Below are 16881 nucleotides of genomic sequence, written 5' to 3' on the forward strand. Positions count from 1 at the left end.
CATAAGAGTATTACAAAAATGTTATATCAAAAACACTACATACTGTACACAGGATAGTGGTCAGACGTGTCCGTGTCAGTATGAATGTCATGGCAATACTAGATTTCAGTTATTTCCTTTGAACTGTTCTCTTCCAGGGGCAGAATGAGTAACAACATACAGCTTTAGTCATAGAATTTATGACTTCAGTGGTGCTTCAGTGGGACCTCTTGACTTAGTTATGGTAGTGATCATGATTGACTGCAGCTGGTAGCTTTTTTTGTGTTCACATAAAAAGGGTTTGTTTAACAACAGAGGAAATTGGTTTAGGTGGTCAGGTGGAACAACTCCAGAACCACAAAGGAACTGGAAGCTACTGAGAGGCTGCTGTCCTAGAAAGAAACCCCTGCTAAAATAGGTGCAACTTGCTAAAAGACATTTAAGCGTATGCTAGGTGTGCAGTATGTGTTTCTGACCCTGTATGTGATCTCAGAAAACACTCAAATATGAAACGTGAACACAATTCTTGTTTTTTTTTTTTTTTTGTACTATATAATATTTCCACTGATTTCTAAGGAAACCTTCTACAGTATGTAGAAAAGCATTGGTCAGCAGAATGTGGATCATAACTGAAAGGCTGTGTATTCAACAGGTTTTTATTTGACACCAGAATAGTACATTTCATTCAAACCTCATACAATCATCTACGTAAAGAAAGGCAACAGGCTCAAGGTGCGGCTGAAGCTTAAAAGGACAGTTCAACATTTCAGCAATTAGAGCATCCTTTGGTCCTACATATATTTTCCCCAATCACTGAACATTGTCTGAGGGATAACAGCAGGAGAAACTGTTAGTTTAGAATAAGAAATGAAACTTAGACAACTTTTTAGGGCAGTTTTGTTGGTTCGGCAAAGGCCCCTGACTGAAGCTGTTGGCTTGAAACTGTTGGAGTGATTTTGGACTGGAGGGCTGCAGTCACACTGAGTCGCACTGAGCCGTTAAAAGCTTAAGCAAGGCACTTCTTACAACATGGGTGAGCTGTAGTTCACTTTTTACTGGAAGATCTAGTCAATCTCACCAGCTGTGGGGGGAAAAAAAGCTCTAAATGACTCTTGGTTACGAAATGCTCATTAAAGCATTATGGTTGACTGTTTTCAACACAACTGTTCCAACTTTCTTTCCCCCAATGACAGCAAGGATTTAAGCCTTCTCTTCTCAAATTACTAGAGCACTGTAGGAAGGAATGTGCCTAGGGAAAGTCAGGATGAGCAGAAAAATGAACCAAGCATATGTAAATTGTTGCTGGCCTGTTGCAATTTTTCTGGCCTGTCACCATGAATGGACCAACAGACATGGAATAACATCTTTTTACATTGGCAATTGCTGCTTTGAAAATATGAGGTTTTTGCAGGGCAGTGAGGGTTTACACTATATGGACAAAAGTACAGCTACAGTAAAGCTCAAGACACCCATTCTAAATCCATGGGCATTAATATGGAGTTGATCCCTCCCCTTTGCAGCTCTAACAGCAGGTCTGGAGACTGTTATGCACTATGCTCTACAGCACTGATAGCTGCATGATCGTGGAATATCTAGAAGGGAAGAAATTTCATCAGCTGACTTGTTGCAGCAGTGGCACCCTACTATAACACCACACTGGAATCCAGTGAGCTCTTTAGAACCAACCATTTTCTTTTACTAATGTCTGTAACGTCAGATTGTGTGGCTAGGTGCTTGATTTTCGACACCTGTGGCAATGCAACTGAATGGAACACCTGAATTCAATGATTAAGAAACGTCCCAATACTTTCGTCCATATGGTGTATATTTCATTATATACTGCCAAAATGTTGAAGTGTCCCTTTACGCCCAGATTTCACTACATTTTGTTCTACTAATTCTACTTGTTCCAGTTACCTGCATTTGAAATGGGGGCAGTAACAAGCTGATTGCTAAGGGCCGAACTGTTTGGAATAGTTGCCACCAGTACAACGTTGGTGTATTTATAAAAAAGGAAGTCTTCTGCTCACTCAGTGATGCACTGTTCCTTGCAGCTAGTCCTCAAGCTCATTTCTTGGGTTCAATAATGTTCCGTACCCTCACCGTTTGGGTGATGGCCCCATCTCTGGTTCTCATACTGTTTTTTTTTTTTTTTTTTTTTTTAATGATCCTTCGTAATTTACAGTTCACAAGTAGAAGAGACTAGGGCACAAATGAACACAGGGTCACATATAATTGATTTGCTTTATGTAGTTCAGGTTTGAGCAGAACGTGCTTTTGGTCAGCTCATAAACTCAAAGCAACATTATTGGTAACTATGGACTGATATTTTTTGAATCATAAAACCATAAAAGTAACTTTCCTATCGTAATTGTATATGATTACTATGCTGGGTGTATTAAAAGTATGCAATGACATCACGGTCCGGCCGGAACACGTGACCTTCAGTCGGCCCGAGTGGCAAAACATGCGTCAACACGGCAGCATTTGTTAGGGAAGCAGCCAAACCGGGAATGAAACAAGCGATTATCTGCTGAAGTTAAAGGCAGTTGGGACTTGACAGCCATCCATTAAATTACCACAGAACCAATGGCCCATGGACTGTGACGTGTAGCCAGGAACATCCAGCTAACTGAGGCTCAAATCACACCTATTATAAATAATATAACTCGGATAAAGCCTCATGTCTGAGAGCACAAAGTCGAGTGAGGAGTGAAAGGTCCTGGGAGTGTTTTCGACTGTTATTGAAGGCTCATTTAGTAAACTGGCCAATCCAATACAACAGTCAAACTTAGCATGTCGCTAAACTCGCAACTACGGTGGGCTTTTTTTCCTCCATCTGTTTTCAGAGCGTGACTTCACCAAACAATGAGCTTGTTTCTGCGAAATACAGCAATTCATTCGTTTCTCCTCTCTTCTGTAAAAGGAGAGCTTTGCATCCCTGCTGAATTGGTTTGTACAGTCAGTTGCACAACAGCTCTTTCTCGTTTTTGATCCATCTGTGTTTTAGTGGCATGTGCATACCTTCCATAGGTCAGAATTCCCTCCAAACTCTTGGTGGCTGTAACATAGAGCCATTTAGTTAATACCCCACAGTGAGCACTAGCTAGGCTAGAGTGCAGCCTCTGTAAGGCTGGGTTAGTTTTAACATTGTTACAAATAAACATCCCCAGAAAAACAAGAAGAGAAGTCCATATACCATATATATAAGTGCAGTCTTATGCAAAACGTTGGGCACTCTGGGTCAAATGACCCATTTTGTTGATTTTCTAAGTGAAAATAAGTGAATAAATCCACTACTATAAATCAACTTTTCTGTAATTGTTCTGTATGTTTTAGACCCAATTTCTATTTATTTTCTGAATTTAAAATCTAGAAAGAAATAAAGCTTAACATATTAACAGTGATTAGCCCTATTTATTAGCCAGTGAAGTGAAAAACATTGATTATCTTCATCTACAGTGGCTTCTGTCAGGTTTTGAAGTTGATGATGTGTTAAAAGCAGGACAAAATGGCAAGCATAAGGATCTGAGCCACTCTCACAAGGACCACATTGTGATAGCTAGAGGACAGGAAGGTCAGAACATCTCCAAACATCAGGCAGGTCTTGTAGGGTGTTCCCAGTAGGCAGTGGTCAGCAAATACCAAAAGTGGTCCAAGAAAGGACATCTTGTGAACCAGCAACAGGGTCATGAGCACCTACTGATGCTCACTGATGCGATCCATGGAGGCCTCACCTCACAACTTAAAGGATCTGCTGCTGACGCCTTGGTGCCAGACACCACAGGACACCTACAGAGGGAGACCTACTCAAGATTAGACTAAGAGATGATCAATGTAATTTACTCATTACTTCTATACATGCCATATTTAAATGTTTAATACTGTAAATGAAGCAAATAAACAGTAACTATGGTTTGGAATGTGCAGAAGTGCATCTCTGTAAATTATATAAGAACTTATTTACACTCAGAAAATCACCAAACTTTTGCATAAGACTGTACATTCAAAACAGTCAGTCATTAGGAAGTTCTTGTCCACAGATTCAATAAGAATGCATTATAAAGGGCATGTAAATAATGGAGCTGCTATATTTTATGGTCAGAAATGTACCATATTTAACACAGATATTTTATGTATGTATGAAAGTTGGGAAGCTCATGCGGCTCAAACATAGAATTTCTCTGAATTGACTGTGTTTGTATCAATTTACCAGACTTTATAGCTTTATATGGTGCTGGGGACTAAGCGTACGCTTTCATTAGTAGCAGATACATGTAGGTTGCTTGAATAAAGACATTTTTAATCTTGTTTCAATACTTTTACAATTATTTTGCAAAAAAAATAACAAATAAACAAAAAACTAAGAGAGGTAGGTCGTGCCCCGTTCTCTCCTACTTGAACTTTATCCACTGCAGGTCTGTTTTTGTTCAATTTCCCTTTTTTTTAACACCAATTTGCTAGATGTTACAGAGATGAGGCACTGTGTAAGAAGTATGCTAGTACAGTGTAGATGCTTATCTAATACCCATAGGCTTATTGCGTGTGCTTGCACAGCACATACATGATATGTGTAATGCTGCAACAGAAGACAGGGAGAGTTGGACGTAGGATGGGAGGGACACACGTCATGTGTTTTGAATGGTAAGGCCATTATTTCATTCAGTTTAATGAGGATCAGCTAAAATGTTTAGAAACTAGAATGTCCTGGAATACCTGAATCTACTCAATATGAAGGACACCCACACAACTCAAGTTTGATCGCTCAAACGTCAAATGAATTCCTTCTCTCTTCCTCCCAGAGAACTCAGGACCATTGAGAATGCAGTTCAGTTATCAGAAAATGCAACTGCCCAGTCCGCTACAACCAGGTGAAGTAGTCATGTTTTGAGTGAGTCGCTAAGTAGGAACCAATACTCCAAACCCACTGAATAAGATACGAACTGTACCTCACTGAGCTGGTGGACTTCCTTTATTCAGTGGCTCAATGAGTCTCTTTCCCTAATGGTCTACATTCTGACTCATTCAGTGGGTCCAGGTCAGAGAGCTGCAGTTCAGTTTTCACTCTTTCACTGACTGAGAAAGGCCAGGAAGGCCAGTTTGTTGGCAGAAGAAGATTCACTGAGTGTAATTTACAGTCACAGTAACCACCACGGGTCCCTAGGTGCTGTTGGCCTGCTCTTGTTCAAACAGTGCCATGGCCAGGTGTGATCGAGAGGCCAGCCCCTCTAGATTGCTCAGCACGCAGCGATGGTAAATGTCTTCACTGAACCGGGGGTTACAGGCTCGCCGGACGTATTTTTGCACCAGAGCCGGCTCCACAGCCCGGAACACATGCAGGCCCGAATAGCGCACAAAAATCTCGTACACGTCCATGCTCTCCAGCATCTCATCGTTGTCCAAGATGTCGGCCGCCATCTTGGTGCGGGCAGCCATGTAGTCTGCGTTGTAGAAACATGCCTCCTCAAAGACGTGGCGGTCGAAGCGTCCGTCACGCAAGGCGTCCGATGAAAAAGATGACGCGGCGGAAGGCTGCTGGTCACGGTACACAAGAGCAGGGCTGTACTCTTGGAAGTGGATGGGAAAGAAGACCTGCCAGTTGCTGATGGCGTTCATCCGGCAGCGGTTCAGGAAGTCAGCGTTTACCTCGGTCCAAACGCTGGCCAGAAAGAACAAGGTGTCCACTGGATGCTTCTTGGAGATGATGTCCATCAGCTTGACCTGGGAAGGTACCTCAGTTTTGACACTAATCCACGGGATCTTCACGTCGCCGTAGCGCTTCTCCACCTCGCCAATCATGGCCTTGACTCCGGCAAAGACGTCCGTTTGGCTGACCCTCTGCGCATCGAAGGGGTCGTACACAAACAGGAATGTCAGCAGAGCGTTGTCACGAGTGTCCAAAGCGTTCATGACATACGTGTCCAGGAAGTTGCCCACAAAGTCCTGGTCACGGACTGTCACTGGAAGGATGACCTGCACCCTTGTCGCTTCGGTCACGTAGGGCATCGGAATGATCTCGATGGCACTGAGAGGCCTCAGCAGGCCCACCCGCTTGGCAATGACTTGACTGTGACCCTTCTGGGTGAAGGCCTCCAAGGCCAAGTCCAACATGTACTCCATGCCTCGCGTGGGGTCGAAGCGGCGGTAGCCGTTCAGCAGCCGCTGCTTACGGAAGCGCAGCTGTGGTTGGTAGCGCTCGTTCAGGTGCTCTACAGCAGTCTCCAGGATGGAGCTGACGTCCGCGCGGTCTGCTCCGTGGAGCTCACACTTGGGCGAGCTGTCTGCGCACGAATAGATGTGCTCTTCGGTGAAGTATTCCCAGTTGATCACCTCAAAGCGCGTCTTGGGTCGGAAGGGTGGGTTGACGCCAATGGGCCAGGTGGCACCAGCTTTGCCTTCTGGAGTGAGTTCACTCAGGTTACTGATTTGAACCTGTGAGAGAAGTGAGGCAGAAGTTAAACTTCAACTTAGGAAGGGCTTGATTGAGTTCATTGAGTTATTGAGGGCAGCGGTAAGGCAGAACCAGGTTTATGAATGTATTCTGAATATTATTCAGAATCAGGGATGGGTGCTTCTTTATTCACTGCTATCAACCCACTTCAACAAGACTACTAAGCAGACTTTGTACATACTACCCAGCACTATCTTGGAATTGAATAGAAATGTAAATCATGAAACTCTGCCCACAACTGCATTGTTACCCTATTTCGACACATTTCAACATGTTTGTAGGCGGTGAATGAATGGGTCAATGAACTCAATATAGTGGCTATTTACACTCTGTCCACCACAACAGACAGTAGTCCCAATTTACAGCAAATAAGTTGACTCTAGTTCACTCTGACAGTGGATCAACTATTAAATTCCTTCTTTTGGGCCGGCAGCCTGTTCTGCCAGCCCCATAGACTGTTTGCTCAGTCTGCAAAATGAGCCTCCTCGGCCAGGCTGGTGATCTAGCAGTGGAATATTAGACTGAATTCCCCCAGTGGAACAAACAACCATGAGCCAACCTTTCATTAAGCATCACAGTAATGCCTTTTTGCCTGCCTTCCATTGACAGGGCAGTGTAGTGATGTAATGCACTATTAAAAGTATAGGAGACCTAAGGAACTTTCAGAGGTTCTTTAGTTTGGAACCACTTAAGGTGCTTTGAGGGACCTTCAAGAAAAGGTTAAGAGGTTCCTCCACAGCTCTAAACTGAAGAACCTCCAAAGGTTTGTCAAGGATGTTTTATTTAACTATACTTAACAGTGCAGGACAAAACAATGTCCTGTCCTTTCCTGAGGACTAAAATCGGACATTACAGTTGTAATTAGCATCCCTAAATCCTACAGGGACTTTAGGCAGGAACCATTTTTGTTGTGTTTTGAGTAACAGTTTCATTTACACTAGACAGCGTCACTAAGTTTAGTGCAAGTTTAGTTTCAAAGACACGGGTTAATTTAGGCAGCAGCTGTGTCAGAAACAGTCCACTTGATTAGTCATCTGCTACATAGACCGTTTTACACACAACACACACTTCTGTGAGGATCTGTAATTAGGTGAACAAACACTCTGATCTGCCGTTGATATGGCGCCCTTGCAGATTAGCCTTCCCTCAAGCCACTACAGTCCCTAATATTACTGGGAATACACGGAAAAAACAGAAGCTGTAACCAATAGGAAAAATCAGTGTTTGAAGAGCAAGATACCAGGTATGCTCAAACTGTGATCTGGGCTAGAAGAAACATGCGGGAGGAAAAACAGCTTAAGGCAAAAATACCAACATATCTTTGAGAATATTATACCGTGGAAGCCTGGACCAGAAGGAATCCTGTGTATTGGTGCAACATTAATCCAAAACCCACATTATTAGAACAAAAAAGGCACATTTTGTATGAACACACTCTTAACAGGTGCTTCTAATGGTTCCTTAAGGGACGGCATACAGAACAAACACCTTTTTGGGTCCATAAAGAGCCTTGTTTGTAATGGAGATCCATGTGATCTCTATGAGAAATGTAAGTTTTTAAAGTCATCAGTCCACACACCTGCAGCTGCTGTATTTGAGCGTAGGTCCAGTCCAGTTCGATCTGGCTGTAGCGTTTGTGCAGGCGGTACATGAGTGTTGGCTCTGAGACAGGGTGCACAGTGAAAGCGTTCTTGAATTGGGAGCTGTCCTCACGCTCGGGGTCAGCGTTTTTCTGCAGCTCGAAATAACGGTAGGTCATTTCCTTAAAAAAACAACAACAAACAAACAAAACATTTTTTTTACAATAATTAATATAATGAAGAATTACAAAACAATATTAGTTAACAAACTGAAAAAATCTGAAGTCTGATTTGCAGTTCTGAGTCTCGTCAGAAAGCCCTGCCTCGATATAAAGCCGAACATGTGAGTCTCGTTTAGTGTTTCACAGCAATTTGGGCAGCTGGACTGCTGAATATTAACATGATGTTCTCCAAGGATTGTGCTCATTCTATTCTTGCAGACAAATTTCACAACAGCCTTTTTTTGACATAGCTTACACACAGGTTTCACATGAAGTCTGAGGAAATTAGCAGTAATCGTGTCACAACATTCAATGGAAACTTACTGGTCAAGTTACTTCTAGCAAACCAAATGTTAACCCTTAAAAGTTACAGTTATCCGCAGCGATAGACAAAAGCATGTTGAAATTTTAATTATTTCTTATTCGTATTTGATAAAAAGTGATGTGCAGTCTTAATTAATGCTTAATTTCAAAAAATGGTATTCAAACTAAAATTCCTTATATACAGCCATGCAAAAGTTCAAGCACCCCTGATCAGCAAATTTTGTCGGGGGTCAGCGAAGGGAAAGGTTTTCTTCTGGTGCCTTTTCCATTTAAGTTATATTTGTGCAGGTGTCGCTGCACAGTAGAACAGTGTATCACCACTCCAGTCTACTAAATCTTCCACAAGCTGTTTTGCAGTCAAACTAGGTTTAGGTTTGCCTTTCTAGCAATCCTATAAGTAGTTCTCTCTGGAAGTTTTTTAGTCTTCCAAATCTGACCTCCACTGTTCCTGTTACCTGCCATTTTTTCTTCTAATGTCTTCTAATCATCTTCTCCAGCTTTGTGGGCATCAGTTATTTCATTTTTTCAGAGAGCTAGTAAACTGTGAAGAGGAGCCTATGGTTGTTGATTGCTGGAACAGGGTTTAAAGAGTCAGAGTATTTATAAAGCATTGAAATTTCCACCAACTGGTCTTTTCTAACAATGGATGTGAAAAAAAGCCATAGCCCTAAAAGCTCATTAAGGTCTGAGACCTTGGTAAAAGTTATCTGAGAGCTCAAATCTTTGCATAGTGTCACTGCCTTTCCTTTATACACCCTAAAATGCCTCTATTATACCAGAACATTTTATAATATTCCAAGAATCAATGCTTGCCATCAGCAACTGGGGTCCAAGAGAGCACAATTGACCTTCCTCTGTCAGGGTTGGGTTGATGGCACTTCCTCCCCACATCACTCATAGTGTGATGTTGGTCAGCACAGGTTTGCTGTTGTATCTGGGGAGCCATGCTTTTCTTCCTAGGCTACCTAACAGTGTTTGGGACGTTGCTAGTGATGGGGGGAGTTCACATGACGAAAGGTTAGGTAACTAGCCTTACAATTTGGGGCAAAATAAATATATTGAAATATATTTATTAAGAAAAATACAATAATCTTGTCAACAAATGTCACATTTTATGTCTTTTGGAGTTCATCTTCTATTTACAGTAACAGAATTTTTGATCGTAACTATGTGACAAATATATAGTTATGTAGTTACAATCGACAACAACTTCCTCAACCAGAGGAAAATATAGGATTTCACCTCACCTGGTGCTTTTCCACACAGCTCAGACCCAAGTAATCGATGATGCAGCGACCAAGCCACTCGTCAGGTCTCACGCTCAGGATGTCATTGCGACAGGAGTCTAGGTGGGGCTGCAGTCGGGCAAGAAGGCTACGTGAGAGCAGATAGCCATATCCACCGTGGCAGTAACGAGCGCGCTCCTCGCCACCGATAAATTCTTCTGCCCTCCCCATATAGAGATCCTGCCCCGCACTTAGGTGTCCCACGAGGTCCATCACCCGCTCTGCTTGTGTGTACGTATCATCCTGCGCCAGGTAGAACCAGTCGTACTCGTTGCCGTGGTGCTGATGCAGGTGGCGTATCGTCTCATACATCAGCCAGACCGGTCGGTCGTCACCGTGGGCGACCACAGTCATACCGTGAGGCACCTTAGCAGATCGGAGGCCGGTGAAGAAGAAGGTTCGGTGGAAGCGGTGTGCCACTGTGCGGTTGACCGCTACTCCCATCGTGCTGAGGGTGGTGCGCGAGCTCAGGATGCCCACTAAGAGGCGCTCTCGGATGCCAAGTTCTGTGTGGATGTAACGTGTCCTACAGGGGGAACAAATATATACATATATTATCTGTCTAAGACGCCTTTTATCAAACACTGCTTCCAAGCTGGGAAGATGAGGGCTAACACAGACATCTAAAGGTGCTACAATGCCATAGAAGAACCCCTTTGGTTCCATAAAGAACCATGTTTGATTTGATGAAAAAGATATTTAGCGATTTAAAGGTTGTTCATATACATCCATCTCTTCTACAAACCTGGTTCTTTATGCAGGTATCGCTGCACAGTAGAATAGTGTGCCACCACTCTAGAGTCTGAAGGTCTAGTGAAGTCAAATGGGGTACAGAGTTGCCTTTAATTCCTCAATTACATCACTGAGGAACTTTTTATTAACAGCTACCTTTACTACCCTCTTATACTTTTAAAAAATATTAAATAGGCAGCAGCTTAGAGGAGCCTTTAGCCCCAGGCTGTTCTTTGATCAATGTCATAGAAGAACCACTTTTTAAGACTTTAAAGGTTCTTTGAGCAATTCCATAAAGAACCCTGTTTCAGTTGAGGAAACATGGAAGAAATATCCTGTTGACACTGCACTGCAGATGTGCAGAGCACCAGATGTGTCTTGTTAGTCTCAGTTTGAATATGTATAATTTGTATGGTGTTTTCAGCCCACCCTTTCAGGGGGTCTAAGCAATTTTTCTGAGCATACTGAACTGGCAATTGCCAACATGAGCTGTGGACTATTCACTGATCAGCCAAAACGATGAAGTGAAAAACATTGATTATCGTCATAATCAACCATCTACAATGGCCTCTGTCAAAGGGTGCATATACCAGGCAGCAAGTAAACAGTCAGTTCTTGAAGTTGATGTATTGGAAGTAGGAAAACAGGCAAGCACAAGGATCTGAGCCACATTCACAAGGACAAAATTGTTCTACCAAGCTGGGAAGACGAGGGCGTCTTATGTGAAGCAAGCAATACTTATCTGCTGCACCACTTGAGAGCCCTACAGCATCCCCTTGGAAATGAACAGTCAGTTCTTGAAGTTGATGTGTTGGAAGAAGGAAAACGGCAAGCATAAGAATCTGAGTATTGAATCTGACTATTAGACGACTGGGTAGTAGTTGGAACATCTCCAAAACATCAGAAAGGTCTTGTGGGGGTTTTCTTGCTATACAGTGGTCAGAACCTACCAAAAGTAGTCCAAGAAATGACAAGAAGGCAACAAGGGCATGGCCACCTAAGGCTCACTGATGTGAACCATGGAGGACTTAAAGAATCTGCTGCTATAACATCATGGGGTCAGATACTAAAGGGTTGCCTTCAGAGATCCAGTGTGGTCCATGCCTCGAATTGGCAGATCTGTTGTGGGGACCTACTCAATATTAGACAGGTGGTGCTAATGTTATGGTTGATTGGTGTATCTCGGTGTAAACATTCAAAAAAAGGCAATTATTATTTTCCCAACCTTATTTATGTATTCATTACCTACTAGATTCACTACATATAGTCTTTTTTATGTGATATGTATGTGATATCATGACGTTGCTGTTCCTGTTTCTGACCAGCCTTGTTCCTCTTGTCTACCTGTTCACTCTAGCATTCTCCATTCTAGTCACTGTCGTGTTTTCTGGATTGCAACAATGGATATACCTGCAATTGCTCTGTCTGCTTGTTACCTGACTCCTGCTGTGCACGATTTTGATGACTGTTGGAGAAGCCCTAATTTAGTGACAAGCCACTTAACATGCGGCCTTCTACCCCCACAACTCAGCCCATTTCAGCTATTTGTTTGGAGAAGCTCAATTTCTTCAATTTGACCTCTGCCAAAGCCCTTTTACGACTGTGACAGAGACAGATTGCTGTGAGGGCGTGTTCACGGCTCCAATGGAAATCTCTGCCACCATCTGCAGAGAAAGAGCATTTCTGAACAGTAATCACAGTAATCGCACGCGCTCTGGTTCATTTAGATAATTACTCTAAAAATCCGGGACATTACACTTAATTTACGAACACAATAAAACACACTTAACCTCTGCCAGAGTAGATTAGGGAGTGGAGCAGACGACACAACAATTAAACTCGCACTAGACACTAATCAGCTTAAGGTACTATAAGGGAGCTTTGACAAAGACAAACCAAGACTCTGTTCATTCTTTGAAATCAAGACCAGCTGAAAATTGGTCTGCTGAGGGTACAGTCTGCTGCTGGTTTATGCATACTTGTTGTTCTATGCCTGTTGATTGTATTTTTTGCTGAAGCAGTGAAGTTCAAACCTATTGCATGCAGGAAAATCGACAGCTAGCTACCGCTAAGAACTGCCCATCAAAGGCCTCTTTCATTAATACGCATTCAACAGGAGCAGTGGCTTGATAGCGAAAAACAGGAAACCCATTCAGGGTCATAAAGGTCTATTTAAATGGCTTTAATGTGTGTAAATGTAAATGGCCTGAATGTCAATAACCCAGTATTTGAACAATTTCCAGGCATAACAAAAAAACACAGCCCTGTCTATCGTGCACAATGCCAGTGCAATATAAACCCATACAAATGCAGCATTTTTAAGACCTGTGCACCTACTCTTCTTCATTCTTGCAATTTTCTTATCAGCCAATCAAGTGGTAGCGCATTGCAGTGAAATGCACTGAATCTTGCAGATGTAGGTCAGCAGATTCAGCTATTGTTCACGTCAACCGTCAGAATGGGCAAGAAATGTCACATCCTGTGAGTTAGAGCAAGTTTGGGTGAGTGGCATGATTGTTGGTTGCTGTCATAACTGCTGATCTCCTGGGGGTTTTCAGCACAACAGTCTCTAAGAGTTTACTCCTAATGGTGTAATAAAGAAAAAGCGTCGGCAGCTCCGTGGATCTTGTTGATGAGAGAGGCCAACAGAAAATGGTCAGACTGGTTGGAACTGACACCTCAACTGTGGTGAGCAGAAAAGTATCTCAGAATTCAGCCACCTTGACTCGGCCCAACAGCAGAAGACCATGTTGTATTCTTTCTGGGTCTGTTAGCCAAGAACTGAAATCTGGGCACAAGGTCACCAAACTAGAGAGCTGAAAACGTTTGGGTCAGAACTTGGCATCAATAGCATGAAGCCACAGACCCCACCTGCCTTGAGTCCAGGTTGTCTAGTCCAGTGGGTGGAATGTAATGGTGTTGGGAAGGTTTTCTTGGCACATTTTGGGTCTGTTTAGTACTCAGATCAACAGGGTATTGTCGCTGACCATGCGCATCCCTTCATGTCCATAATTTACCCTTCTTCTAACGCCCACTTCCGGCATGATGACCCACCATGTCTCCGACTGAATTCGTGGCAATGATGATGAGTTCAGTGTGCTTCAGTTGCCTTTCCAGTCACTAGATTCACAGCATGAATGTGCTCCTCGAAAATCTGCGGGAATCTCAAAAACCTCAAAGGGAATTTCAAAGGAATGCTTCAGACATCTTGTGGAAATCAAGCCAGGAATAATTAGAAGTCGTTGTGAGAGCAAAAGGAGGCCCTACTTCTAACAGCAGTGTTGAAGTAGGAGTTATTTCAGAGTTGCTTGAAACGTTCTTAACACTAACAGTGACAGAAGCGGGTATTCATGATGATTTTAATTACTTTAGAGTCCTCCCACACTCATCACGCGCCACCTATTTGCATGCTGGGTTTGCTTTCTCCCACTTACTAACTATCATTGTGTCGTCATTCCCCCTAGGCTACCTCCCTGTGGGTGTTCTTATGTATTGTATATTTTAGTGTATCTGCTTGGCCTCAGTGTTGACGGTTGTATGGGCAAGTTACCACTTCCCTGCAGGCTGCATGCAAGTGTCCACTCATGCACTATTGCAGGGCAAAACTATCACCTTTTGTAAAGATGATGAATGTTAATATACCAAGAATATATAGTATTAACTGTCAGGAGCTGATTTAGTTAATTAAATGTACTGTCCTGTGGAAGTGGAAGCAGCTACTCAAGTTATAGTTATAGTACAGTCCATTATAGTGAGAAGTACATACATATATAAACACTGTAAACGTTTATCAATTTACCCAGACAGGGGTTTTTGTTTCACAATTACTCAGAGTATCTTTTTTTAACACCATCAGAGTAACTAGATCAACACTCCTTTATAACACTGACAAGAGTGTTAGGTTAGTCTAAAAAAAATGGTGCTTGGTGAGTGTATGTTGTACACTAATTAAGTAGCCATTTGGGCAAAACCTGCTGTAGTAAAGCAAAAAGAACAAAACCGTTAATCTTAGCTCAGATTGAGCAGACATGAGATGACATTCAGGCTGGTTTTGCTTAATACAGGGCAATATTTGTACACTTGCCAAGCAACATTTGAACCTCAGTTGTCTAAATGGAGAACAGGCTGCCCTTTCAAACTGCCTGTGATAGGGCAATGATAGATTTTCCAGCAAGCGGTCACTGAAATGTGAGGCTGTGCCTCCAAACTGGCAACTGAAGGCATGTTTGAAGTTAGAGGTCTTAGAGCACTAATCTATCATTTGAGGGTCTCTTGGGCAGAATACTGGAAATACTGTATATCGGGGGATGGAATTTACACCAGGGCGTGATTTTTCCACACTGCCATAAATCCCGTCCTAGGCCTCAGCCGTTAGTCCTCCAATAAAATGTTACTATGAAGTGGCACATTTTTTAGTCAGGAGGTCTTTGATTAGACCTGTATCGTCCGTGCTCAGTGTAAGACGATGGGCTAATTAGGACAGTTACGCAGTTTGAACTGTTATACACTACACTGTACACGTCAATAGTCTGGACACTACAGGTCATAGCAAGGTTTTCCCAAAGACGCCAAAGCTATGAGGTAACACATATGGACGTGGGCACAATTAGTGCTACAAATGAAAGCCTCTGATACTACATGTCCTTCAGAGTAAACCCCTTGGCTTTGAGGCAGCTTTACACACTTTAGGCCTGCAAACAGCTTCATGAGGAACCACCTGGGATGCTTTTCTAGAAGGACTGAAGAAGCTCCACATGTGCTCAACACTTGCTGGCTGCTGGAAAAACATCCTTGATAAGAAATTCAACGCTAACTCAAATAGGTTCAGTCACACGTTTTACATCCATCAGCAGGTTTTTCTGATGAATGGACCAATAGAAATGCTCCAAAATAAGTGTTTTTTCATGGACTTCCATTGAAAGGTTCTTGCATGACCACAACAATGTACTTCTGCACTGGCACTGTACTATTCCCATGGGAAGTGGTGCATGATTTAACCATAAACCTTCAGAACAAAATGTCAGATCATGGTTATGAAGTAGATGCCTTCAGTCTGAAGGGTCCAGGAACTGTACAATCTGTCTCACAGTCCTGCCCTCATTAACACTACACATTTGGGGTATTAGAGAGCCCAAAGAGCCGCGATACTGGCCACCTGTTACTCACCTCAGTACTTTCTTATGTGGCTTGCTGGGGTCTTTATGATAGGGTACAATGCGTGGCTGGAAGTCCTCGTTTCCATCCCCTCCATTGCCTCCCTGGGGCTCCCCAACACGACTGCCCCGGAGAAGACCGCCGTTCACCAGTTCATCACCACAGGCTTCATCTGCGTCCTGCGTCCAGGACACCATGAGCAGACTGAGACTACAGCCCAGAGAAAGGCCCAAGATGAGGGGCAGGGCAGGGCGGAAAACAGCCAGGAAAGACGAGAGCCGCATGATGGAGCAGGTCCTACTGTAGTCCACCGGATCTTCTGCACAACTCCTGTGACAGAAGAAGGCCTTGGATGGCAAAGCACCTTGACAAGTCCTGCTCAAAAAGACTCAGTTCACAGCCCTGTAAAACATGAACATCTCACAGTTCAGAGATGAAGAGAGGGGCTGAGCCACAGACCTGGTGGCTCTACTAGACGACGAGAAGTTGCTGTAAGGCTCTGAGCATTTCGCTCAAGCTCTGTAGATCAGCAGGTCAGGCTGTTCTTCACATTTGAGAGCTGAAGTGTGGCGCTGATCGTTTCTCAGTTCCTCAGTGAAGGAGCTGCGCTGTAGCAGTGCAGATCTTCTCCTTCCTGATTCTGAGAGAGACACACGTCGCCAAGTTAGCGAGCGAACATCAGCTACTTTGGTAGCTAGGACAATTACTATTTCATTAAGAATAACAACATATGGAGTCTATTCGTCCTCTATGAAACAGCATTACGTTCACTGATACATTTTTACGTAGTTTTACACGCGCTGGCGATTTCTCCGTATTTTACGCATCAATTTTACGCATTCATTTTCCAACCTTAGATCTTGCTGTAAGATGCAGAATTTTCTGTTTTAAATGGCTGGAGAAATTCACGACACACTGAGCTGGCTGTTTCTCCTGTGCTTTTAATCATCAGTCCTCTTCTCCTTTCTTCTCTTCCTCTAAAAGCACTAATCGTGGTCCCGTCCTGCTGTTCGTCCTCCCTCAAACCGAGGCCTCGGTCGTCCTGTCCCGTCGTCTTATTCACACTCTTCGTCCTCTCCGGTGTGTAAAACCAGGACTCTTCTTCTAACACGGACTGCTGGTAGCAGCCCTGCTCGCTCACATCCCGGAGAGAC

General features: G+C 43.2%; 1 protein-coding gene across 1 annotated transcript; it reads right to left on the bottom strand.

The window, feature by feature from the left end:
- Nucleotides 1-619: 619 nt before the first annotated feature.
- Nucleotides 620-16881, bottom strand: chpf2 (chondroitin polymerizing factor 2). Its single transcript, XM_072688062.1, has 4 exons — nucleotides 15740-16881; nucleotides 9803-10367; nucleotides 8010-8192; nucleotides 620-6411 (listed from the first exon to the last, which is right to left on the bottom strand). Exons 1-4 carry the CDS (start codon nucleotides 16009-16011, stop codon nucleotides 5140-5142), a joined length of 2292 nt encoding a protein of 763 aa, XP_072544163.1. The 5' UTR covers nucleotides 16012-16881; the 3' UTR covers nucleotides 620-5139.

This window comes from Salminus brasiliensis, chromosome 9 (genome assembly GCF_030463535.1).
Source record: "Salminus brasiliensis chromosome 9, fSalBra1.hap2, whole genome shotgun sequence".
In the NCBI taxonomy this organism is placed as follows: Eukaryota; Metazoa; Chordata; class Actinopteri; order Characiformes; family Bryconidae; genus Salminus; species Salminus brasiliensis.

Excerpts from the sequence above, each read along its gene's own strand:
- chpf2 (XM_072688062.1), bottom strand. The coding sequence starts at position 16,011 with ATGCGGCTCTCGTCTTTCCTGGCTGTTTTCCGCCCTGCCCTGCCCCTC. Across the intron at positions 10,368-15,739 it reads CCACATAAGAAAGTACTGAG|GACACGTTACATCCACACAG; the intron begins GTGAGTAACAGG and ends TTCCCCCTGTAG. Across the intron at positions 6,412-8,009 it reads CTCAAATACAGCAGCTGCAG|GTTCAAATCAGTAACCTGAG; the intron begins GTGTGTGGACTG and ends CTTCTCTCACAG.